Genomic DNA, 23,696 nt, shown 5'->3' on the forward strand with positions numbered 1-23,696 from the left:
CTGGCGTGGCTCCGGTGCCAGAAGAGGATGTGAGAACAGCCTGTTCCCAGGCTTCCCGCCCCCTTCGCCTGGTGGCGGGGGGAGGGCAGTGCGGGTTGAGGACGGGGCGTCGAGGAGGAGGGCGGAGACTGGGAGAGTGTCTGAAGAACTCCAGAATTTTTAGGAGACGTGGGAATGGCTGGTCCTGCTCCTCCGGATGCCAGCCCCACGCCTTTTGGAAAAAGACATTTTTTGGAGGGGGCAGGGTCTGAGTCAGAGAAGCACTGGGTTTTAGCTCAGGGATGTGAAACTCCATGACAGGTACATGGGTAAGGGGGGCAGAGAGACCCCACCTGGCCAGCCCCATCAGGAGGCTAGGCTTCCCTCAAGGCGCTGCACTTCGGGATTTTCAGGAGGAATTTCCTGATTCTGAAATCAGTTTGATCTGGATTCCCAAAATGCAAATGTCCATCAGGCCAGATGCAGATCTGGGCCGAGGAGGGGCTGCTTCCTACCCCCAAAGCACTCACTTGGCAACTGGTGGGGGGGGGTCTCCTCCCACCTCTACAGACCAAAGGGGGACAGTGTCCCAAATGCAGCCATGTGGCTGGGACCAAAGGAGGCAGGGGCCCCTTGTGAGTCTTGCAGCAAAGGAAAGATCAACCAAGCTGGAAACCTGGCCTTCTTCATGTGCAATCTCCATTAAAAAAAAAAAAAAAAGTTAAGCCGGGCACGGGCATGGTGGCTCACACCTGTAATCCAGCACTTTGAGAGGGTGAGGTGGGCAGATCACTTGAGGTCAGGAGTTCGAGACCAGCCTGGCCAACATGGTGAGATCTCGTCTCTACAAACATATGAAAATTAGCCGGGTGCCTGTGATCTCAGCTACTCGGGAGGCTAAGGCAAAAGAATCGCTTGAACCTAGGATGCGGAGGTTGCAGTGAACTGAGATTGCACCACTGCACTCCAGCATGGGCAACAGAAAGAGTGTCTGTCTCAAAAAATTTAAAAAAAAAAAAAAATTTTTTTTTTTGAGGCAGGATCTTGCTATGTTGTCCAGGCTGGTTTTGAATTCCTGGGCTCAAGCAATCCTCCTGCTTCAGCCTCTCAAAAAGTGCTGGGATTACAGGCATGAGCTACAGCGCCTGGCTGAATGTTCAGATTAAAAGTTGGCCACTATTTCTAAGACCCAACACAACCGGCTGAGCCAGGTCTGGCCTTCAGGCCTCCAGTACCTCTGAGGCAGAATTTCACTCTTTTGAACTTAAGGACATTTCACATTCTGAGTGTTGGATTTCTGTCCTTTGGATTCCAAGGAAAAGAAGTTAGCAAGGCAGGTGCCCCTGGCTCTTAGGACGTGTGTGTGGTGGTCATGGTGTGGGGGACTTGGGGACAGGAGCAGGAGGAGAGGCCGATGCAGGACCACACCCTCTTGTCAGCAACTCCAGGCAGCTGCCCCAGAAGTGAACAGACAAGCTATTTCTATGAAACATTTATTTCCTTTGAAACCTCCAGAAACATGCCAGAAAATCTCAAGACAGGGATGGGGGAAGAAAAAAAGACAATAAAGAATAATAATAAAAAATCCAAATGAAAAAATCAACATATGAAAAAAAAAAACAAAACCTGCTGCTATCTTCAGCCATCGGATAGAACACCAACCTCAAATTAAATAGATCTGTTTTTGCAGAAATCCTTAAAAAATAACACAAAACAAAACCAAAAATCATAATTTACACTTGTCCATGTACATGATTAAGTCCCCAAAATGATTCGAATGATCTGAAGATGGGAGGAGACAACTGAAGAAAACAAAAGGGGCCCGATTAGGGTCTAAGAAGTGGGGGTGGGGGACGGGAGGGCCCCCCAGAGAAGGGGATGGGGGAGAAGATGGCATCACAGTAGCTGGCCAGGGCTGAGGACGCTGCCTGGGGCACGCCCACCTCACTCTCGGTGTGGGGGGTGAGGGTGGGGGCAGGGGCAGCGCTGAGGGTTCCTCCTCCAGGGGGCCAGAGGCTGATCACAGGAGACGCGATGAGAACCCTCTTCTCTCACCCCCACCCATCCACACCGGCACCTCCCTGAGTGCCTGCATCCTACGCAGTCCCCGGAGCCCCCTTCCCTGAGGTTCCTGACCCCAGAAAGAAGGTGGCAGGGGTCCCTGGACAAGGGCCGGGTTACCTGGTGCTGGCTCACGGCCAGACCTGCTCTGCCAACTCCTCCCCGCCTGGTGCCTCCCAAAAAGGGCACCGGCCTGCCCGCCTGCCCTGACTTCCTTCCTCTGGTCCTCCCACTGACCCCCAGCCCACGGGGGACACGCCTTGGTCCTCAGCTTGAGGTTGGGGGGTGAATCCACAGACTGTGGCCATATAGGCTTGTTCTGGCGCCAACTCTACATGAAAAAATAAATATATATATATATATATCTTTTTCTGTTTGTTTTTAAAGAAGGAAAAAAAGAAACGGTTTCCTGGGTGAACAGCATGGTACCACACCGGCGTGGCCGCCCCTTATTGCCTTTAGAGAACCAGCGTCCAGTGGGGTTCGCGGGGCACAGTGTTCCCCAGGGAGCACGGTGAGGGGGTCTGGTGGTTGCTGCTTGGAGAGATGGGCTGGGAGACTTGCAAAGGAAAAAAAAACCAGAGGAGGAGATGAAGGCTGTTCTCCTCCAGCCCTGTACTGAGGGCTTCGGGAGCCCCTCCTGGAGCCCAGAAGAAGCCGAGGCTGCTGGTCAGGGCCAGGTCGTGCTGGGAGGAGGAGAGAGTCAGCTGTGTGGTGGCTCCACCGCCCCGGCCTGACCTGGTTAGCTGGAAGGTGGAGGGGCCTGTGGACCCCCAGCCCAGGTGCAGTGGCCTCTGGTGGAAGAGGAGCTGATAGAAAAAGATCATATAAACCGTCCCGGAGGTACAAATAGAGTTTCTCTCTCAAATAAATTGGCTCTGGAGGCTGGCCTTGCCTCTCTCTATCCTCAGGCCCCCAAGAAAATAATTTAAACTCTAAGAAAGTGCTCCTGGCAGCTGTTTGGGAGGAGGGGGTTGGGGAGGATCATGTTCGTGCTTTTTGGAGCTCACGCGCCAGGGACCGAGGCGCCCCGGTCTGTGTCCACGCGGGCCTCACCTCTCTGGGTGTGGGGAAGAAACGGTTGCTTTCACGCTGTACTTTTCATGCAGGGGCCTTGGCCCCACAAGCCGCAACGTCGTTGTGCATGGCGCAGAAACCTGCTCTGTGACCTCCTGGAGCCGCGGGGTCTGGGGACTGGCTCCTCTCTCTGTCCCCATCAGCTTCAGAGGGCTGGTCCCAGGAAGAGGCTAGATGGGGACAGCGGGACAGGCCCAGAAGCGGTGTAAGCACGGCACAGCTCACTGGGATCACAGCTGGGCAGCTCAGAGGGAGGCCTGAGACCACGTTACCCTCGGGCATGAGGGCCGTGCGCTGACCCTGACTCACAGCCCTAGTGAGGCCATCAGGGTTTCTGTGTCCACGGGGAGGGCCCTGGCTGAGTCATCTTGGTCACACGGGCAGCTGGGAGCCGAGTAGAGGGAGAGAGGCGAGCAGGGCCATGGCCTGCAGGGAAGGAGCGAAGGCCGGGTGGTGGCCTCCCGCCTCAGAGTTCCTTCTTCTCCCGGCAGAAGATCTCTGCAAACTTGCGCAGCTGCTCGCTGGCGGCCTGCGACTCCTCCTGCAGCCGCTGGTTGTTCTGCCGCAGGCTGGCCACCTCTGATTGGAGCACCACCTTGTCCTGCTTCTCCTGCGTGGGGTGGGAAGCTGGCGTCAGGCGGGTGGGCTTGGCTGCTCCTGGAACAGCCGATGGCTCCCTGGGGCCTGCAAACCCTGGCCTGGCTGTGCTTTGGAGCCGACCACTACAGCCGGGTCAAGCCGGGGTGCACATCCCACTCTGCCTCTCCACAACTGAGGGACCCTGGGCAAGTCACTCGGTTCCCGCAACCCTACCAGGGGGCTGAGGGTTGCCTGGAGCTCATCTATATAGAGCTCATGGAATGCAGCCCGAGGTGGAGTCACCGCCTGACAAACAGCACTGTTGTGGCCACCGCATCCCACCCTCACACTACCTGAGGACTTGGGGACTGTCGCTATCCCCAGTTTCCTAGAAGAGGACCCCAGCCTCACACAGCAAGTGGGGAGCTGAGACATGGAGGCAGGGTGGCCTGAGCAGACCCCATTCTTCCAGGAGGACGTAGCCCCCGGAGGCAGGGACTTGTCTTAGGTCACACAGCATTATGCGGTGGGGCGGAGGTCAGAACCTGGGTCCCTTTGATTCCACAGCTCGAGGACTTATGCATTACATGCTCTGCCACCTTTCTGACTTTTACGCAGAAGTATAGAAACAATAGATAAAAGTCTCCTCCTCATTTTTCTTTTTTTTTTTGAGATTGAGTTTCGCTCTTGTCGCCCTCGGCTCACTGCAACCTCTGCCTCCCAGGATCTAGCAATTCTCCTGCCTCAGCCTCCCAAGTAGCTGGGATTACAGGAGTGTGCCATCAAGCCCGGCTAATTTTGTATTTTTAGTAGAGATGGGGTTTCACCATGTTGGTCAGGCTGGTCTCAAACTCCTGACCTCAGGTGATCTACCCGCCTCGGCCTCCCAAAGTGCTGGGATTAGAGGTGTGAGCCACCGCGCCTGGCCAGTCTCCTCCTCATCCTCCCGCCCCATGGAGACAAGTCCAAAGAATAAACTGACTGTCACCTTCTAGATGGCCCTCTCAACCGTGGTGGTTAAACAATAAATAAGTAAGTATGATGATGTTCTAGGCAACAGTACTGCAGCTCGCTTTGGTTTTTACGTAAGTTACTGGATTTCTTTTGCGTGTTAGTAAATATATAGATTTGTTATTACTTTAACTGGCTGCACGCTGTTCCGCTGCATGGGCGCCCTGTAATTTACACCGCCATTCTCCTGCTGAGTGACAGCCACGCTGGCTCCAATTTTTTATTGCCAATAGTGTGGCAATGAACGTCCTTGTTCACAATCTCTTTGTACTCACGCTGTCATGGATAAATTCCCACAAGTGGAATTACTGGGTCAACATTTTTTTTTCTTTTTTGTGAGACGGAGTCTCACTCTGTTGCCCAGGCTGGAGTCCAGTGGCATGATCTCAGCTCACTGCAATCTCCGCGTTCCCGGGTTCAAGTGATTCTCCTGCCTCAGCCTCCTAAGTAGCTAGGATTACAGGCGCCCGCCACCACACCTGGCTAATTATTATACTTTTTAATAGAGATGGGGTTTCACCATGTTGGCCAGGCTGGTCTCGAACTCCTGATCTCAGGCAACCCACCCCCCTTGGCCTCCCAAAGTGCTGGGATTACAGGCATGAGCCACCGCGCCTGGCCACAATTACATTTTTGATAAATGTTGTCCAACTGCCCCCGAAAAGCCTGGGCCGATTATTCTCCCCCCAAGAATGGATGAGTTTCTCTGAGTGCTTGCTAGCCTTGGGTGTTATCACTGTTTACTCTTCACCCATGACTGCACTCAAGCACCAGAGGTGTGGGGGTGGGGTGGGTGCTGCATGGCTGGGGCAGGTGCCTGATCCCTGCTGACCACCCTGCCCAGTGTCTGGGAAGTGGGATGGAGAGGGCGTGGCCCCCAGCGTTACCTTCTGCAGGTCAGTGTGCAACTGTTTCAGCATCACCTCCAGCTGGTACACCTTGCCTGTCAGATCCAGGGGCGGCTCCTCACTGGAAAGACAGGGACAAGGTCAGCCTGAGGCCCCAGAGCCCCTGAGGAGGGCTTCTGGCCCACAGCTGAGGAGCCTGGGGGTACGGGCCCCCTTAACGCTGACATTCTGGCGAAGCCTGAGGAGAAGCTCCCAGGGGAAGCAGGAACTCAGCCCTCCACCGGCATACTCCACCCAGCAGGGGCACCTCGGTGGATGTGGATGGAGTGTTGGGAGCACCAGGCCAGGGGAAGGGTGGGTGCCCGCCCTGAAGTGTGTGTTTTCCCTGAGGCTGGGCCGTGCATGTGACTTCAGGGAGCACCCCTTCTTCGTACCTCCAGGACACAAAGAGCCCCCTCCACAGATGCCTGCTGTGCCTGCTGAGCACCTGGCGGGTCCAGGCACCATTCCAGGCACAGGAAGCACGAGAACGGACAGATGGTCAAAAGGGCCCGCCCTCGTGGGCAGGACCAACAACGGTCCTGTCAGTGATGCTGACCATGTGCCCATCACGGAGAGCCAACCCGCACCAAGCCCCAGGCTGCCCGGCTCATCTCACAGAGCTCCTCTGCCCACTGTGGCCTTCGGATGTGCTGCAGAGTTACCCGCTAGCCAGCGGAGGATATGCAGGCAGTATCGCCCACCCACGTGCTGCTGCTAGGATTTGAGTCAGGGACCCACGGCCAGTAGCTGCCCCTCTGCAGATCCTCCCAGCCCTGGGCCTGCCTGGCCCCTGCAGAGAACGCACAGCTCCTTCCTGCTTGGAGTTGGGGCTGAAGGAGGCTCTGTTGGACGCTGCGGGTGCACAGGTGGTGGCAGTCGGGGCTGGCCCTCCTGCCTTGCCCACCCTTTCCTACAACCTTGCTGCTGAGTCCTGCGAATCGGCAGCTGCAGAGGGAGATGGGGGCAAATGGACTCCAGGAGTGCCGCCCAGGGGCCACAGGTCCCACTGCTTCCCACAGCCCAGGCTGCTCCTGCCCCTGAGCCTGGCAGCACCATCTGGAACTGCCGATTTCTTGTCATTACAGTGGGGCCTACGTTCGTGGTGGAGGTTGAGTTCTGAAGCCAGAGTGTGAGAAGCAAGAAGTCAAAATTACCCTCAAAAATTGCTCCCACTGCCCATGAAGTACAGTGCACGGATGGTTGTATATAGAACCCTGCACCGTGAGGTGTGCAGACGAGTGTGAAATGCACTATTTAAATCCATGTACAGGCAGAATGTGCCATTTACATTCTCTCTGCCTCTTTTTAATTTTGTTTTCTGCCAAGTGAGTGCAGTCAAATATGCTGCGCTGAATGTGAGAAGCCACGCGTGAGATGACAAATGTGAGAGATCTGTCTCCGTCCTCTTCCTTCCCCCGTGAAGCCTCCTGAGGGCCAGGCCTGGCCTCAATTGCCACTGGGTCCTCAGATAGCCCAGCACGGCACCTGGCAGGGAGGCTGGGAAGGCTGAGCATGAAGCAGAAGTCTGTGAAGTTTAGGAACCTGCAGAGGAGGAGACGAAGGAGCAGATAGGCGGGAGACTGGCAGCGATGGGGCTGGCGAGAGGCACAGGGCTGGGGGATTGGGAGACACTGCTGAGCAGCTTTCCTTTCTTTTTTTCTTTTTTTGAGATGGAGTCTTGCTCTGTGGCCCAGGCTGGAGTGCAGTGGCGTGATCTCAGCTCACTGCAACGTCCACCTCCCAGATTCAAGTGATTCTCCTGCCTCAGCCTCTCGAGTAGCTGGGATTACAGGCGCCTGCCACCACACCCGGCTAATTTTTGTATTTTTAGTAGAGACGGGGTTTCACCACGTTGGCCAGGTTAGTCTTGAATTCCTGACCTCAAGTGACCCACCCACCTTGGCCTCCCAAAGTTCTGGGATTACAGGTGTGAGCCACTGTGCCCAACCTGCTTAGCAGTTTTCCAAGTTGGAAGTGAAACAACTGTGTGCGTATTGATTTCACTGTTGTCTCCGCTGGACCAGGAGATCTGTTGGGACTGGGCAGAGTCTGTCTTAGTCACTGTGGATCCCCAGTGCATAGGCAGGTGCAGTGTAATGACTTCCAACTCTTGTTAGGAGAGGGGAGCAGCTGCTATATCAGCTTCTGCCCGAAGAGTGGTGGGGGTGACCTGCAGTGGCTGCCTCTCTCTGGAGGAGCCTCTTCCACTGCACAGACCTGCCGCTGGTATGAACCCGGGTGTTCCCAGGGAAAGCTCACCTCATGGTAGGGGTGGTCCTGGGGGTCGGGGGTCCCCTCTCCAGGCTCAGGTGGCTGTGGACAGGACTGTGTGCAGGTGGGATGTCCGGGCTCAGGGCCGGGTCGTTCAGAGAGAAGAGTGAGACGGCTCTTTGCACTGCCAGGGAGGGAGGAGGAGGAGAGGGTCAGTAAGGCTCCCAGCTTCTCCCTCAACTGATGGACGATGCCTCTCCCTGCAAACCTCCACGACACTTCCCATCCCTCTTGGGAAAGACTGCATCGGCACCTGGATAGATTCTCGCCAAAACACTGACCAAATGAACACACAAAACAAGAACACAAAATCCCATCCTGATTCCAATCGAGGCTTTTGATCCGATGACTAGTTCATACAAAATACAAGGGCTGGAGAAGGCAGTTAGATGAGAGTGCGAGGCAGCACCCGACTGGATTCTGAACCTGGCATGCTCTCAACATAAATGACTGGATTTGGTCCACAAGTACAAGGTAGGAAAAAAGGGGTCCAAAGTGGACAGGCTGGCGCCAGGTCCACGGGGATTCGTTATACGATTCGCTTTCCTTCGGAGGAAGCCGGGAAGATTTCAAAAGCAAAAAGAAGTGAGACAGATCACATCATGCATATTGAAGAGAGAAAAGAAATCGCACGGGGTTGCCAGTGAAAGTGAAGATTCCTGGGTTCCGCCTTGGACATGTGACTGGCACTGGGGGTACCTGAGCCATCTGCGTTTTCAAACGTGACTGTTAGATTTTCTTCCTGTAATGGCAACAGCTGGCCACCGCCCCAGTGTCCTCCAATAGTGGCTGGTTCAGTGAGCTACGAACAGCCAGACAATGGAATCCTTGGGGGTGTTAAGAACACGAAGGCATCCCAGTGTGCCGTGTGTCGAGGGCGGCACTGCCAGGAGCAGGGCAGAGGGCGAGCCCCAGAGGCAAGCAGCTCCCCAACTTCCATTTCTGTGCCTCAAGAATAGCACAGTAAAAACCCCAACACTCCTTCCCTGGCACCACCCATTGTTAACATTTTGCCCATTTACTTTCTTTTTTTTTTTTTTTTGAGATGGAGTTTCACTCTTGTTGCCCAGGCTGGAGTGCAATGGCACGATCTTGGCTCAATGCAACCTCCGCCTCCTAGGTTCAAGCGATTCTCCTGTCTCAGTCTCCCAAGTAGCTGGGATTACAGGCCTGTGCCACCACACCCAGCTAATTTTATATTTTTAGTAGAGATGGGGTTTCTCCATGTTGGTCAGGCTGGTCTCGAACTCCTGACCTCAGGTGATCTGCCCGCCTCAGCCTCCCAAAGTGCTGGATTACAGGCATGAGCCACCACGCCTGGCCACGATATTCTCTAATATACAGTCATCTGCAAATGTTCTCCGATTCTCTGAATAATACCCTTTATAGTTATATTTTTCTATCTTGGATTTAATGTATATTCACTTTGACATCTGTGTTTTAAGAGACAGGGTCTTGCTATGTTGCCCATGCTAGAGTGCAGTGGCTCTTCACAGGCCCGAGTCCATTACTGATCAGCGTGGGAGTTCTGACCTGCTCCATTTCTGACCTGGGCCAGCACACCTGTCCTTAGGAAACCTGTGGTCCCTGGCTCCCTGGAGGTCACCATATTGATACTGAGTTTAGTGAAGACACCGGATTGGAACAGCACACTCCAGTCTAGAACTCCTGGGCTCCAGCGATCCTCCTGCTTCAACCTCCCAAGGAGCTTGGACTACAGGTGTGTAATACCACGCCTGGCGAATTTTAAAATTAGCGCCTATAATCCCAGGTACTCAGGAGGCTGAGGCAGGAGAATCGCTTGAACCTGAGAGGTGGAGGTTGCAGTGAGCCAAGATCATCCCACTGAACTCCAGCCTGGGTGACAGAGTGAGACTCTAAAAAATAAATAAGTAAAACAAAATTTTTGGTAGTGACGGGGTCTCGCTATGTTGCCCAGGCTGCTTGAATTCCCGGCCTTAAGCCATCCTCCCACCTTGACCTCCCAAAGTGTTGGGGTTATAGGTGTGAACCACTGCACCCAACCTGTAATTTTTTTTTTTTTTTGAGACGGAGTCTCGCTCTGTCGCCCAGGCTGGAGTGCAGTGGCGCGATCTCGGCTCACTGCAAGCTCCGCCTCCTGGGTTCACGCCGTTCTCCTGGCTCAGCCTCCAGAGTAGCTGGGACTACAGGCGCCCACAACCACGCCCGGCTAATTTTTTGTATTTTTAGTAGAGACAGGGTTTCACCGTGGTCTCGATCTCCCAACCTTGTGATCCGCCCGCCTCGGCCTCCCAAAGTGCTGGGATTACAGGCGTGAGCCACCGCGCCCGGCAACCTGGAATATTTTAAATCAAATTCCAGACATCTTTGTATTTCATCTGTAGAAATTTCACTAAGTAGCTCTAGTGGATAAAACATATATATATATATATAGCGGAAGAAAACTACTATGCTATGAACACACCTACCAAAGTTAACGAGAATTCCTTTAGCCTTTTCCACTCATGTGAATTGCATGGGAAAACATTCTCTCTCTCTCTCTCTCTCTCTCTCTCTCTCTCTCTCTCTCTCTCTCTCTCTCTCCATTAAAACCTCCACACCTCCCGGCAAGCTGAAACCACTCTGACCTGCACTCCCTGCCAGCCCCTTTCCGGCTCCGGGGAGCCACCGCTTCCTCCCGGGTCTTTCTGCTACTGCCACCCCTCCCCCATAACCTTCTGTGGTTCATCTATTAATTTTATAAGGAAGGAAAAAGCTCCCTAGGCGACTGTGACGCACAGCCTGGGAGAGAAATCAGTGCCACCAGCCAGGCTCCTTCGGCTTTCTCACATGGGCTGCACGGCCCCCAGGCACGCCAGGTGCATGGAGCAGCTGGGAGTGGGTAGGGGCTTTGGCTGCCCAAGCCCTTTCCTGTGGCCTATGGTTGGTAGGGTCGGTGTCTGGGCAGCTCTGCCTTCTGCAGACAACACTACAACCGCCGATGGCATCTGGGTCTCCAGGGAGAGACCTGAGGCCTTCCTCACTTCCCACTATCCCGGAACTGGCCATCCTGTCCCCAGGATGCCTGGAGACCCACATGAGAGAGGAGACGCCCCCAGCTGCCCGGCCCCCTGTCCCCAAGGGCACTAAAAGTCTTCATTCCCTCTTCTGGCTCCCAAATCTGGGGCTGAAAATCCAAATGTCCTCAGGGACACAGATTTTTTTGTTTGTTTGTTTGTTTCCCCAGACACGGGGTCTTGCACTGTCGCCCAGGTTGGAGTACATTGGTGTGATCACAGCTCACCACACAGCCTCCCTCTCCTGGGCTCAAGCGATCCTCCTGCCTCAGCCTCCAGAGTGGCTGGGACTACAGGTGTGCACCGCCATGTGTCACTTATGTTTTTCTCTTTTGTAGAGATTGGGTCTTACTATGTGGCCCAGGCTGGTCTCAAACTCCTGGCCTCAAGTGATCCTCTTGCCTCAGACTCTCAGAGTGCTAGGATTACAGGTGTGAACCACTGTGCTTGGCCTCACGTATTTTCCATGCGGTGTTTTGTGTAATTGTCATGGCAGCCTCAAGCATGGTGACTTTTACTTGTCGGTCAACATGGTAACTCGCATCAAAGAGATGAAGACACTTGCCCAGGGCTGCATGGTAAGCAAGTGATGGGGCAGGACTCGAACCCCGCTCCCTGATTCTGGAACCTAAGTGGGTATCCCTGCAAAGCCACGAGGCCCTCCATAACTCCCTCTAGAACAGAGGAGGGCGTGGGGGCCCAGCGGGACTGGGTGGAAGGCGCCTACCTTCGTATGCCTTAGCTGCATTCACCAGGCTGGACCACTCGAGGCCAGCAGCCGTGTCAGGCAGGGGCATCATCCCAGGGTCCAGGCGCCGCAGGGGGCGGTCCCGCCCATCAGCCAGCGAGAGCTCCGAGGCTGAGATGGTGGCTGGATGGGGAGGGTGGAGATGGCAGTGGTTGAGCATGACAATGCGGGGGACACATACACATGAAGACATTGCATTGCTTATGCAGAGACGCTATGTGTCCGGGACAACCTCCAGCAGGGTAAGGGGTCTGGGAGCGCTGGAGTCTACAGAGGCCTGACTTTAAACAAGGTGCTGGGCCAGGCCTGGCAGAGACGTCATCTGGACAAAACTCTGACAGGGAGGAGGGAGTGCGCCGGGGGACACCTGGGGGAGGAACATTCCAGGCAGACAGAACAGCCAGTGCTAAATCCCTGAGGCAGGAGTGCGCCTGGAAGGTTTAAGGAACACGGAGGTGGCCCCTATGGCTGGGTGAGGGTGAGCAAGGGAGGAAGCAGCAGGAGGCGGGGACAGAGGCAACACGGCCGCACCATGTGGGTCCTGTCGGCCCCAATGGTGACTGTGTTCTCACCCTGAGTGCAATGGAGCCCTGGAAGGCTCCCTCTGGGTGCATGTGGGGGATGGACTGTGTGCGTGTGGGGGCATTTGAGGGGAGGCAGGGAGCAGGTAGGAGCTGTAACCATGACCCACAAGAGAGACAGTGACACTGCGCAGGACCAGGGTGGGGCCATGGTAGGACCCGGGGGCAGATTCTGGGCCTACTTTTCAGGGGCAGCCAATAGGATTTCCTGAGGGATGGATATGGCTGTGAAACAAAGAGAAGGGCCAGGATTGCAGCTCTGATCAGGAAGGCTCGGGTGGGGGATCAGAAATCTGTTTCTGGAGGTGCTTAGTGGAGTTGGCCCTGGACACCCCAAGGAGACGGTGGAAGGGGGGCTGGCCATAGGAGCTGGCAACAAATAGAGTCCCAGCTGCACCTGTAGTCAGAATCGCCAGTGTAGGGACAGTGTTTAGACGCGGTGGGGTTGCCGTTGAGGGGTGTTCGGGTATGATACGCTGAGCAGAGGAGAGGCCTGTGACATCTCAGGGGTTGGAGGTGAGAAGCAACGGCGTCAGCACTGCTCTCGCACCTGCTGTGGCTATCGAGAGTCCCCGGCACCAGGCTCAAGCTCTGGCCTGGGGCTCCGTGACTCCCTGAAGCCCCTAAGGGAAGAGGACAGAGGAGGATAGGCAGGTACAGAGAGACCAGGAGACACGCCTGAGGGCCCTTAGCTGGGAATCGTCAGAGCCCGACCATGGGCCCAGTCCGCTCCGCGTTCCTGGCACCTCCTCTGCGCAGGGCCCAGGGAGATCATCTCGCAGTCGCACTGTGAGCCTGGCAGGGGCGGGGGTGTCACGATCTCCTCGCATGGAGGAGGAAAACTGAGACCCGAGCGAGGTGCTGCCTTGCCTGGGCTCGCATGGCTTCCAGCTGGTACTTCTCAGTGCCGACTATGTATGAGGTGCACGCTATGTGCTTTCTATATATTCACTCGTTCAATTCTTTCAACCTGGGGATGTGGGCACTACTTTTTCATTTTACAGTCAAAGAAACTGAGGCACAGAGAGGTTATATCTGTGAGTGGAAGACGTGGGACATAAACTCAGGCCGTCCAGCTCTGTGATATGTGGTGTGCAGTAAGTGCTGGCTGAATGGGTGAATGAACGAGTCCTTGGCCTCCATGCTCCGTCCTCGGCCTCCTGGCTCCTCCCTCAGCCTCCATCCTCTGCCCTTGGCCTCCATGCTCTGCCCTTGGCCTCCTTGCTCCACCCTCGACCTCCATGCTCTGCCCTTGACCTCCATGCTCTGCCCTTGACCTCCTTGTTCCACCCTCGACCTCCTTGTTCCGCCCTTGACCTCCATGCTCTGCTCTTGGCCTCCATTCTCCACCCCAGACCTCCACGCTCCACCCTTGGCCTCCTTGCTCTGTCCTTGACCTCCAAGCTCTGCCCTTGACCTCAATGCTCCACCCTTAGCCTCCTTGCTCCACCCTTGACCTCCATGCTCTGCCCTTAACCTCCTTGCTCTGCCCTTGACCTCCATGCTCCATTCTTGGCCTTCTTGCTCACCCTTGACCTCCATGCCCCACCCTTGACCTCCTTGGTCTGCCCTTGAACTCAATGCTCCGCCCTTGACCTCTTTGCTCCACCCTTGACCTCCATGCCCCACCCTTGGCCTCCTTGCTCCGCCCTTGACCTCCATGCTCCGCCCTTGGCCTCCTTGCTCCACCCTTGACCTCCATGCTCTGCCCTTTATCTCCATGCTCTGCCCTTGACCTCCATGCTCCACCTTGGGCCTCCTTGCTCTTTCCCTGGCCTCCTTGTTCTGTGCCTCCAGCCTGCTGGCATCTCACTGCTCAGCTAGTGGGAGCCATGGGAGTGGCTGTCATTGCTGAGCAGGGCATCAGCAGCACCGTGTGACAGGCTCCTTGGTGTGGAGGACACTTGGTTAGTGAAGCCCAGCCCAGAGATGACCATGTCTCTTCATCTGGGATGGGGCCTGGAAAGGGCTCTGGAGCAGGCACTGGAGAAATGGGGAGGCCCAGGGACCCTGGCCACACTGGGGCCAGACGGGACTCTCCCCAGCTCAGGGGTGTGGGGGAGTCAGATGGACAGAGAAGGGTATGTGTGTGTTGTGTGAGGCAGAGGGCCCTGAGCTGGGGTCACAGCAGTGATGGAGACAACCCCAGGCCCCATCTTTGGGGGGCCCCCAGTACTGTGATAGAGACAGACATATTCTCATGTAGTGACAGCTCAGGCAGTGAAGGGGGACGGAGGGGGTGAGAGAAACCCGGGGTGGGCAACGGGGCCCGTGGAGGTGCCTGACTCAGCCTGGTAGGGGGAGGGAGGGCTTCCTGGAGAAGGGGGCATCTGAGCCAAGACGGAAAGAATGAGGTACAGCAAGCTGAGGAATTCAGATCGACCTGTGGAGTCTGTGCCTGTGTCCTCTGTCACCACCTCTCTGCGGTGGCTGCTGTCCCCTTCCTTTGCAGTGGCTGAACGTCTACTTTGTGACCAGCCCTGCCTTAGGCAGAAACAGAGCAGCAAGGAGGAGAGGCCGAGGAAGGAACGTGGAGGGAAGCCTGGGGAGCAGGGAAATTTCCACTGGAGTGGGCAGCCCCGTGAGGGCAGGGATGTGCTCTGCCTTGCTCAGGGTCGCATCCTGGCACCTAGAGTAGCACCCCGCCCACAGCAGGCACTGCAGGAACAGGAAGGGAGCACAGAGGAGGGCAGGGAAGCTCTGGAATTGAGATGGGGGCAGGGACCCAGCCCAGGGCTTAGAGGAGCCTTCCAGGAAAGAGCAGGAATGGAGCCAGCCCTGAAGGACAAGAGTGACCCAGAAGACGACTGAGGGAAGAGCATGGCGGGCGGAGGGAACAGCCGTGCAGGATGCCCTGAGCAGGGAAGGTCTGGTGTGCTGAGTGATCAAAAGGAAGGCTCTGCGAGGTGGAGGAGCAGAGGTGGGCGGGCGCCCCACACCACCAGGGCAAAGAGTGCAGATGCAAATGCCAAAGCAACAGGGAGCTGCAGGGGAATTTTTTTTTTTTTTTTTTTTTTTTGAGATGGAGTCTGGCTCTGTCACCCAGGCTGGAGTGCAGTGGCTTGATCTCAGCTCACCGCAACCTCTGCCTCCTGGGTTCAAGTGATTCTCCTGCCTCAGCCTCCTGAGTAGCTGGGATTACAGGCACCTGCCACCATGTCCAGCTAATTTTTGTATCTTTAGTAGAGACGGGGTTTCACCACGTTGGCCAGGCTGGTCTCGAACTCCTGACCTCAAGTGATCTGCTTGCCTCGGCCTCCCAAAGTGCTGGGAGGCATGAGCCACCGTGCCCAGTCTGTGGGGGAATTTTAACGGGGGAGACACACTGCCCTTCATAAAAGTCGCAGAGTCTCCTCCACCCCATCCCCCACAGCTCACAAGAGGCTCTGTACAGATGGCACAGGCAGGCATAGCCCCTCAGCTGAGACCCTTGGAGTAGCACATGCCCCTGCATTTGAGATGTGCTTGGATTTGAGAGAGTAAGTGTGCAGATGCTGTGTATAATGTAACACAGCCAGAAAGGTCAGGGGCACCCCACACGCAGTGGCACGCCAGCGCTCTGCCCCAAGCTCCTCATCGCTAGTACTAAGTAGGGGGACTATGGACCCTAAACAGCCTCACGTCCCTCCAGGCCAGGTTTGCCACCCAGTGCGCATGGTGCAAACTTACGTACTGTCTTTCAGTTGTGGGGGGCTTAGGGGGTGGATAAGGGGTCACAGGGTGCATCTGGGGCATGGCCAACCCCAGCTGGCTCGTGGCTTTTGATGGGGGTGGTGTGCGCAGTACCTGTTTAAGGGGAATGCTTGGTAAATATTTGCTGGGTGATTAAGGAGTGGACAAGTCACACCATGCACCACCCCCAAGTATGGCAAACAGAGGGGGAGTCAGGGAAGCAAATAAAATGCTCATGAAGCAAACCGCTTGGTGCTGGAACGGGTGGGAGGGTTGGGGGGTGCTGGGCAGTAGCGGGGCAGCCCCACTCCCCAGGCCTGTAAACTGAGGGTGGACTTGCTCTCTGGTCTCAGGTGACTCCAATCCTTCGGTGCTCCTGACTCCCAGGTGACCCTCTGATGCTTGGCCAACAATCCCTCGCTCCTTGGGTGACACCTGGTGCCCCACCATCAGGCCCCCCGAAGTTCCTGCGAATCCCGTTCCTCTGAGATGGCCCCGACCCTGATGACCTCTAGCCTTTGACCTCCAGGTGAGGCCCTGCTCGGACATCCCCACCTCCCAATCTTGGGGTAAATACCGCGCCAGTCCCAGGGGGCCCAGGCTCACATTTCTTCTCGGGGAAGCCGCTGCCAGTGGCAGGGGTGGCGCCGGGGCCGCCGGGTGGGTGGGGGTGCTGGTGCTGGCGGCGTGCAGGCAGCGTGCTGGACGGGAAGGCGCAGGTGCTGGTGAAGAGCACGTCGCTGGGGAGCCCTGGCTCTAGGCCGGCGGGGCTGGCAAAGCTGGGCTCCCGGCGCCCGCTGCACAGGCTCTCGTCTGACAGCGTCCGCTGCAGGCCCTTCTGCGGTGACTGCTGTGGGGGTGGGTGGGATGTTGGGGGAGGTCATGGACTGGCTCGTAGCCAGGGTCCTCAGAGGCATCTTCCCCTCCAGGACATCGGTGGCGAGTCCTTACCTACCCAGCATCCATTCCTGCCTGATTTCTTTCTTTCTTTCTTTCTTTTTTTTTTTTTTTTTTTGAGACGGAGTCTCGCTCTGTCTCCCAGGCTGGAGTGCAGTGGCCGGATCTCAGCTCACTGCAAGCTCCGCCTCCCGGGTTCACGCCATTCTCCTGCCTCAGCCTCCCGAGTAGCTGGGACTACAGGCGCCCGCCACCTCGCCCGGCTAGTTTTTTTGTAGTTTTAGTAGAGACGGGGTTTCACCGTGTTAGCCAGGATGGTCTCGATCTCCTGACCTCGTGATCCACCCGTCTCGGCCTCCCAAAGTGCTGGGATTACAGGCTTGAGCCACCGCGCCCGGCCTTCTTTCTTTTTTTTTAGAGACAGGTTCTCACTCTGTCACCCAAGCTGGAGTGTAATGGGGTGATCTCAGCTTACTACAACCTCGACCTCCTGGGCTTCAGAGATCCTCCTATCTCAGCTTCCCAGGTAATTAGCTGGGACCACAGGTGTGTGCCACCACACTTGGCTAATTTTTAGATTTTTTTATAGAGATGGGGGTCTCATTATATTGCCCAGGCTGGTCTTAAAACTCCTGGGCTCAAGTGATCCTCTCACCTTGGCCACCCAAAGTACTGGGATTACAGGTGTGAGCCACCACCTCGGCCTTCTGCCTCCTTTCTGACCAAAGCGCTCCCATTTCCCCCTGGGGACTCCCGCTCCCCAAACCCACCCTCCAGCTCTGGGTAAGGGCTGGTGATCAAAGCCTGACGGGTTGGGGAAGGTGGTGGGAGGCAAGCTGGACCCACAAGACTCAGTGCTGGGACCCCAGTGGGTAGCGCTGGGCTGATGTGCTCTCTTCCCCCAGCTGTGGGCTGGTGGGACCCAACCCTGGGGAGGCTGGGGTCCACTTCGGTTCCCACAAAACAGCTCCTACCTGGCAGTGAGGATGAGCAGGGCAGGCCTGGCTGGGAGGGGAAGGGAAGCGGATGCCACGGAGGTTCCCTGGCGCCCACTGTTCTTTCCACCCCCCTCCCTGAGTAACAAGAGCCTGAACTTCCCCTGGGAGCCCCTGCTCCACTCAGTCCCTGTAGTTTGGGCGGATGTGTCTGTTTCTATCCTGGGCTGGAGGAGGGGGGCACAAGGCCCAGGTCCCTCCAGTTACACGAAGTTCTCGGTATGGGGTAGATTCCTGTGTGCCTGCCTGGGCTCATCCTGTGATTCCATCCCAGACTAATGCGCTGCCCTCACTCCCAGCCACGAGCCCACACCCCTCAACAGGACTGGCAGATGCTGAAAGCTGGGGGCACGACGGGACCGCGGAGAGCACAGTCCTTCTCCCCGCCCACCCGGATGAGATCCCACTGGAAGCGGGGGGTCGGGAGCTGGGGATGGGGCGCTACGTACTCCTGCGTCTCTCTCCTGCTCTGGCCCCAGGTTGTCCATGATGATGAGTTTCTTCAGGTCATCCTCGATGGTGGATTTGTAGTTCTTACGTGGCGACCGGAGGTCTCGGAGGGATGCTCTCAACCTCGGTTGTCCAAAGACGTTTTTGGTGTTCGTGTCCACCTGCCTGGAATGAGCGCGTCAGGGTCAGGGGCTGCCAGGGAGGCTCAAGCCACTTTTCTTTTTTTTTTCTTTTCAAGGCGGAGCCTCGCTCTGTCGCCCAGGCTGGAGTGCAGTGGCCGGATCTCGGCTCACTGCAAGCTCCGCCTCCCAGGTTTACACCATTCTCCTGCCTCAGCCTCCTGAGTAGCTGGGACTGCAGGCGCCCGCCACCTCGCCCGGCTAGTTTTCTGTATTTTTTAGTAGAGACGGGGTTTCACCGTGTTAGCCAGGATGGTCTTGATCTCCTGACCTCGTGATCCGTCCGTCTCGGCCTCCCAAAGTGCTGGGATTACAGGCTTGAGCCACTGTGCCCGGCTCAAGCCACTTTTCAAAGCTGTTAGGATTCAAGAGGGCCGGCTCCCACGGGACGCATGGCCACAGCCTTCTCTCCTTCACCCAGCGAACGTGTGGCAGAGAGGGGTTTGGATCCATTCCCTCCTTCCACAAACGTTTCCCGAGAACCACACGGAGCCTGCTGTGCTGTCCTGTCCCAGGTGCCGGGGACACGGCTGTGAGCACCGAGTTGGCAGCCAGTGGGGGAGGCCCACGCTGAACACATGCACAGAGACAGAGTTCCTGTGTGAGGGGAGAAGCTTTTTTTATTTGCTTAAGACAGAGTTTTCCCTGTCGCCCAGGCTGGAGTGCAGTGATCTTGGCTCATTGAAACCTCTGCCTCCTGGGTTCAAGCTATTCTCCTGCCTCAGCCTCTGGAGTAGCAGGGATTACAGGCACCCGCCACCACGTCCAGTTAATTTTTGTACTTTTAGTAGAGACGGGGTTTCTCCATGTTGGTCAGGCTGGTCTCGAACTCCTGACCTCAGGTGATCCCCCGGCCTCGGCCTCCCAAAGTGCTGGGATTACAGGTGTGAGCCACCGTGCCCAGCCTGTGTCTTTGCTGATTGTCAGTCTACCCAGCAGAATGTGAACCATACCAGAGCAAGGCCTGGGTTTCCCTTGGAACATATATGTAGTCATTTGTGTGTGGGTGGCGGGGGATTTCTTTCTTTTTTTTTTTTTTTTGAGTCAGAGCCTCCTCTGTTGCCCAGGCTGGAATGCAGTGTTGTGATCACAGCTCGCTGCAGCCTCAACCTCCTGGGCTCGAGTAACCCTCCTACCCCGGCCTCCCAAGTAGCTAGGACTACAGGCGCATGCCACTACACCCAGCTAACTTTTTTGTAAAGATGGGGTCCCACTATGTTGCCCAGGCTGGTCCCAAACTCCTGGGATTACAGGCATGAGCCACTGTGCCCAGCTTATAAATTCATTTGATCCCCACCACTGCCATATGTGTTAAGGACTATTGGTATCCCATCTCAAGGATGAGGCTATTAAGGTACAGAGGAGTTTAGCCACTTGTCCCAAGTCACACAGCCTGTGAGTGAAGGAGTCAGGATTCAAATCAAGGCCGCCAGGCTGCAGAGCCTACCCACGCCACTGCCAAGCTTGACTGTCACGTGTATATCAGAGATGGCAGGAAAAAACACGTATGGTGTGGGGAACAGCCACATTGGATTTAAAAATATGCTTCTGTCTGCAGATAACAATTTCTGGAAGAAATTATGAACCATGATAACCTCTGGGAGGTAGGAATCTTATTAGGTAGAAAAATAGGACTTTTCCTTTTTATCTGATATCCTTCTGAACTGTCTGAATTTACTTAAACATAATCATGTGTTATAACAATAAAAATAATAAAAATTAGCTTAATAAAAGCTGATGCCTGGAATTCTTCATTCTGTAACACAAGAAAGAAAAATAGTCTTTGAACCCGGGGAAGAAATAAGATGTCTTGGGTTCCTGAGGGTTTTAACGAATGGATTTCCTTTTTCTCTTTCTCAGCTGCCAGCCTTGGGATTTTAACAAAGGAAGGGCAAGAGCAGGGCCAGATTTCTTCCCTGTCAGGTCATATTCCTCCCCAGATTGGAAATCCAGGTCTAGGTTAATGCTGGGTCTGTCAATATCAGGGAAGTATATTCTCTGGGCAAATTAAAAGCTTTAGATCCAAAAGAGAGAAAGAGAGAGAGAGACAAAGAGAAAGAGAGACAGACACAAATCAAAAGGGGACTCCCCCACCCCTTTTGATTTCAACATTTCCCAGAATGCCCTGCACAGGGGAGTGTGACTCTGCAGGGCTCATGGTGCCCATCTCCCGGCAGTGACGAAGCCGGCCTGGCCTTCAGCACGCCCCCCAGCCAGTGCACTGCCCACAGGCTCTGCTCAAGATGGGCGTGCTAAGACCTCCTGGAAGCATGAATAAAATGTGCTTGCTCTTTGCACTAGCAGGCCTAGTTCTGGAAATGCGTCCTTCACAAAGGCTCACATGAGTCCACAGTGCCACGTGTACACGGACACTTCCCAGGGTCCTGCCTGCGGAGCAGACAGCAGCCCAGATCCACACAGCGTGCAGAGGCTCTCCCAGATACGACATCATGTGGAAAACAGAAGTATGGATAGCATGAAACCATTTTTAGAAAACTCACACAGAGCTCAGCTTGGTACACTGGAGTTTACCAAACTTTCCTTTCTAATACTGGATACGTGAGGAATTCACTTTCTTTTTCTTTTTTTCTTTTTTTTTTTGAGACAAGGTCTCACTCTGTCGCCCAGGCTGGAGTGCAGTGGTGCGATCTTGCCTCACTGCAACCTCCGCCTCCCAGGTTAAAGCAATTCCCCTGCCTCAGCTTCCCGAGTAGCTGGGATTATAGGCGCCCGCCACCAAGCCTGGCTAATTTTTGTATTTTTAGTAGAGACAAGGTTTCACCATGTTGGCCAGACTGATCTTGAACTCCTGACCTCGGGTGGTCCGCCCGTCTCGGCCTCCCAAAGTGCTGGGATTACAGGCATGGGCCACCACACCCGGCCAAGAATGACATCACTTTCTACACACTGATATGGAACTACTGCCAAGAAACTTAGGTCGGACATGGTGGCTCATGCCTGTAATCCCAGCACTTTCGGAGGCATAAGTGGGAGGATCACTCGAGCCCAGGAGTGTGGAGTGTGAGACCGGCCTGGGTAACATAGTGAGATCTGAGATCTCACCTCCACAAAAAGTGAAAAACTAGGTGGGTGTGGTGGTGTACTCCTATGGGACCAGCTACTGAGACAGGAGACTGCTTGAGCTTGGGAAGTTGAGGCTGCAGTGAGCTATGATGGCGCCACTGCACTCCAGCCTGGGTGACAGAGTCAGAACCTGTCTCAAAAACAAAAAGACTTGAAGAGAAAGAGCAAGTGAGGAAGCAGTTCATATGCAGGAGGTGACCACATTAATAAGACGGGTGCAAGGGAAGCCCTCACAATCATGTGCACTCATATTTGGAACATTTCTGGAAGAATATAGAAATGAAACAACGGTTGCTTTCGAGGAGGGAGCAGGATGGCTGAGGGCCAGGGAAGGGAGAGAAGCTCTTTCTATTGCAAACCCTTTTGTAGTAGTTTGGTTTTTACCTTGTGCATGTTTTACCTTTCAAAACCTCAATGAAGAAAACAGCCTCCAGGTTCTGACTGACGGCACTGGACATCATCTCTGATTTGCCTCTGTTGTGTAAATTTGAATTTTGGGCCTGGCGTGGTAGCTCAACGCCTGTAATGCTAGCACTTTGGAGGCCAAGGCAGGTGGATCACTTGAGGTCAGGAGTTCAAGATCAGACTGGCCAGCATGGTAAAACCCCTTCTCTACTAAAAATACAAAAATTAGCCAGGCATGGTGGTGGGCGCCTATAGTCCCAGCTACTTGGGAGGCTGAGGCACGAGAATCACTTGTACCGGGAGGCAGAGGCTGCAGTGAACTGTGATCATGCCACTGTGCTCCAGCTTGGGCAACAGAGTGAAACCCTGTCACAAAAACAACGACAACAAAACATGTTTAATCTAAAATAATTGAGTTAGAAGTGAAGTGACTCAAAAGTGCCTCTCATAATAACAAAGACACTATCTCCAAAATGCTTAGTGAGTTACAGCACATACAAGGGGAATGTATGAACAAAAGTAATAATTCTAAGCTAATATTTTATATATGCAATTTGTTTTTTTTTTTTTTGAGACAGTCTCACTCTGTCACCCAGACTAGAGTGCAGTGGCATGATCTCAGCTCACTGAAACCTCTGCCTCATGGGTACAAGTGATTCTCCCACCTCAGCCTCCCAATAGTTGGGACTACAGGCACTCGCCATCATACTTGGCTAATTTTTGTATTTTTGTAGAGATGGGGTTTCACTATGTTGGCCAGGCTGGTCTTGAACTCCTGACCTCAGGTGATCTACCCGCCTTGAAAAAAAATCTTTTTCTCTTTTGTCTTTCTTTTGAGAAAGAGTTTCGCTCTTGTTGCCTAGGCTGAAGTGCAATGGCGCGATCTCGGCTCACTGCAACCTCCGCCTCCCGGGTTCAAGCCATTCTCCAGCCTCAGCTTCCTGAGTAGCTGGGATTACAGGCATGCGCCACCACACCCAGTTAATTTTTGTAGTTTTAGTAGAGATGGGGTTTCACCATGTTGGCCAGGCTGGTCTCAAACTCCTGACCTCAGGTGATCCACCCATTCCGGCCTCCCAAAGTGCTGGGATTATAGGCGTGAGCCACCACGCCTGGCCGAAAAAATATTTTCATACAGATGGTACCTCACTATGTTGTTGCCCAGATTGGCTTCCAACTTCTAGGCTCAAGCGATTCCCCCGCCTCGGCCTTCCAAAGTGCTGGGAGTACAGGTGTGAGCCACTGCATCTGGTTGTGATTTTTTTTTTTTTTTTTTTTTGAGATAGAGTTTAGCTCTTGTTGCCCAGGCTGGAGTGCAATGGCACTTGGTTCACTGCAACCTCCGTCTCCTGGGTTCAAGCAATTCTCCTGCCTCAGCCTCCCGAGTAGCTGGACACGGGATGTGGAACAGATTACAAGCATGCGCCACCACGTCTGGCTAATTTTGTATTTTTAGTAGAGACGGGGTTTCTCCATGCTGGTCAGAGTGGTCTTGAACTCCCAACCTCAGGTGATCCGCCTGCCTCGGCCTCCCAAAGTGCTGGGATTATAGGCATGAGCCACCGTACCACAACCGGCTCTGGTTGTAATTTTTAAAATGTATCTGCAACTAAATAAATATTAAAAGGGGCCGAGTGCAGTGGCTCATGACTGTAATCCCAGCACTTTGGGAGGCCGAGGGGGGTGGATTGCCTGAGGTCAGGAGTTCGAGACCAGCCTGACTAACATGGTGAAACCTCGTCTCTATTAAAAACACAAAAATTAAGAAGAACAAAACAA

At 54.7% G+C, this 23,696-nt stretch overlaps 1 protein-coding gene across 3 annotated transcripts in view; it reads right to left on the reverse strand.

Moving 5' to 3' along the window:
• Nucleotides 1-1,458: 1,458 nt before the first annotated feature.
• The window catches only part of SIPA1L3 (signal induced proliferation associated 1 like 3), a 303,563-nt gene continuing 281,325 nt past the window's right edge, over nt 1,459-23,696 (reverse strand). For 2 of the 3 annotated variants that reach the window (XM_037991608.2, XM_037991607.2), the window contains exons 17-22: nt 18,249-18,414; nt 16,514-16,757; nt 11,634-11,777; nt 7,857-7,992; nt 5,595-5,676; nt 1,459-3,727 (exon numbers count right to left, since the gene is read on the reverse strand). In XM_037991608.2, the coding sequence (XP_037847536.1) occupies nt 3,584-3,727; nt 5,595-5,676; nt 7,857-7,992; nt 11,634-11,777; nt 16,514-16,757; nt 18,249-18,414 (916 nt within the window). In that variant the 3' untranslated portion in view covers nt 1,459-3,583. The remainder of the gene's footprint in view (nt 3,728-5,594; nt 5,677-7,856; nt 7,993-11,633; nt 11,778-16,513; nt 16,758-18,248; nt 18,415-23,696) is intronic. The other variant, XM_073016527.1, reaches the window with a different exon arrangement.

The sequence above is a fragment of the Chlorocebus sabaeus genome, chromosome 6, assembly GCF_047675955.1.
Source record: "Chlorocebus sabaeus isolate Y175 chromosome 6, mChlSab1.0.hap1, whole genome shotgun sequence".
Lineage (NCBI taxonomy): Eukaryota > Metazoa > Chordata > Mammalia > Primates > Cercopithecidae > Chlorocebus > Chlorocebus sabaeus.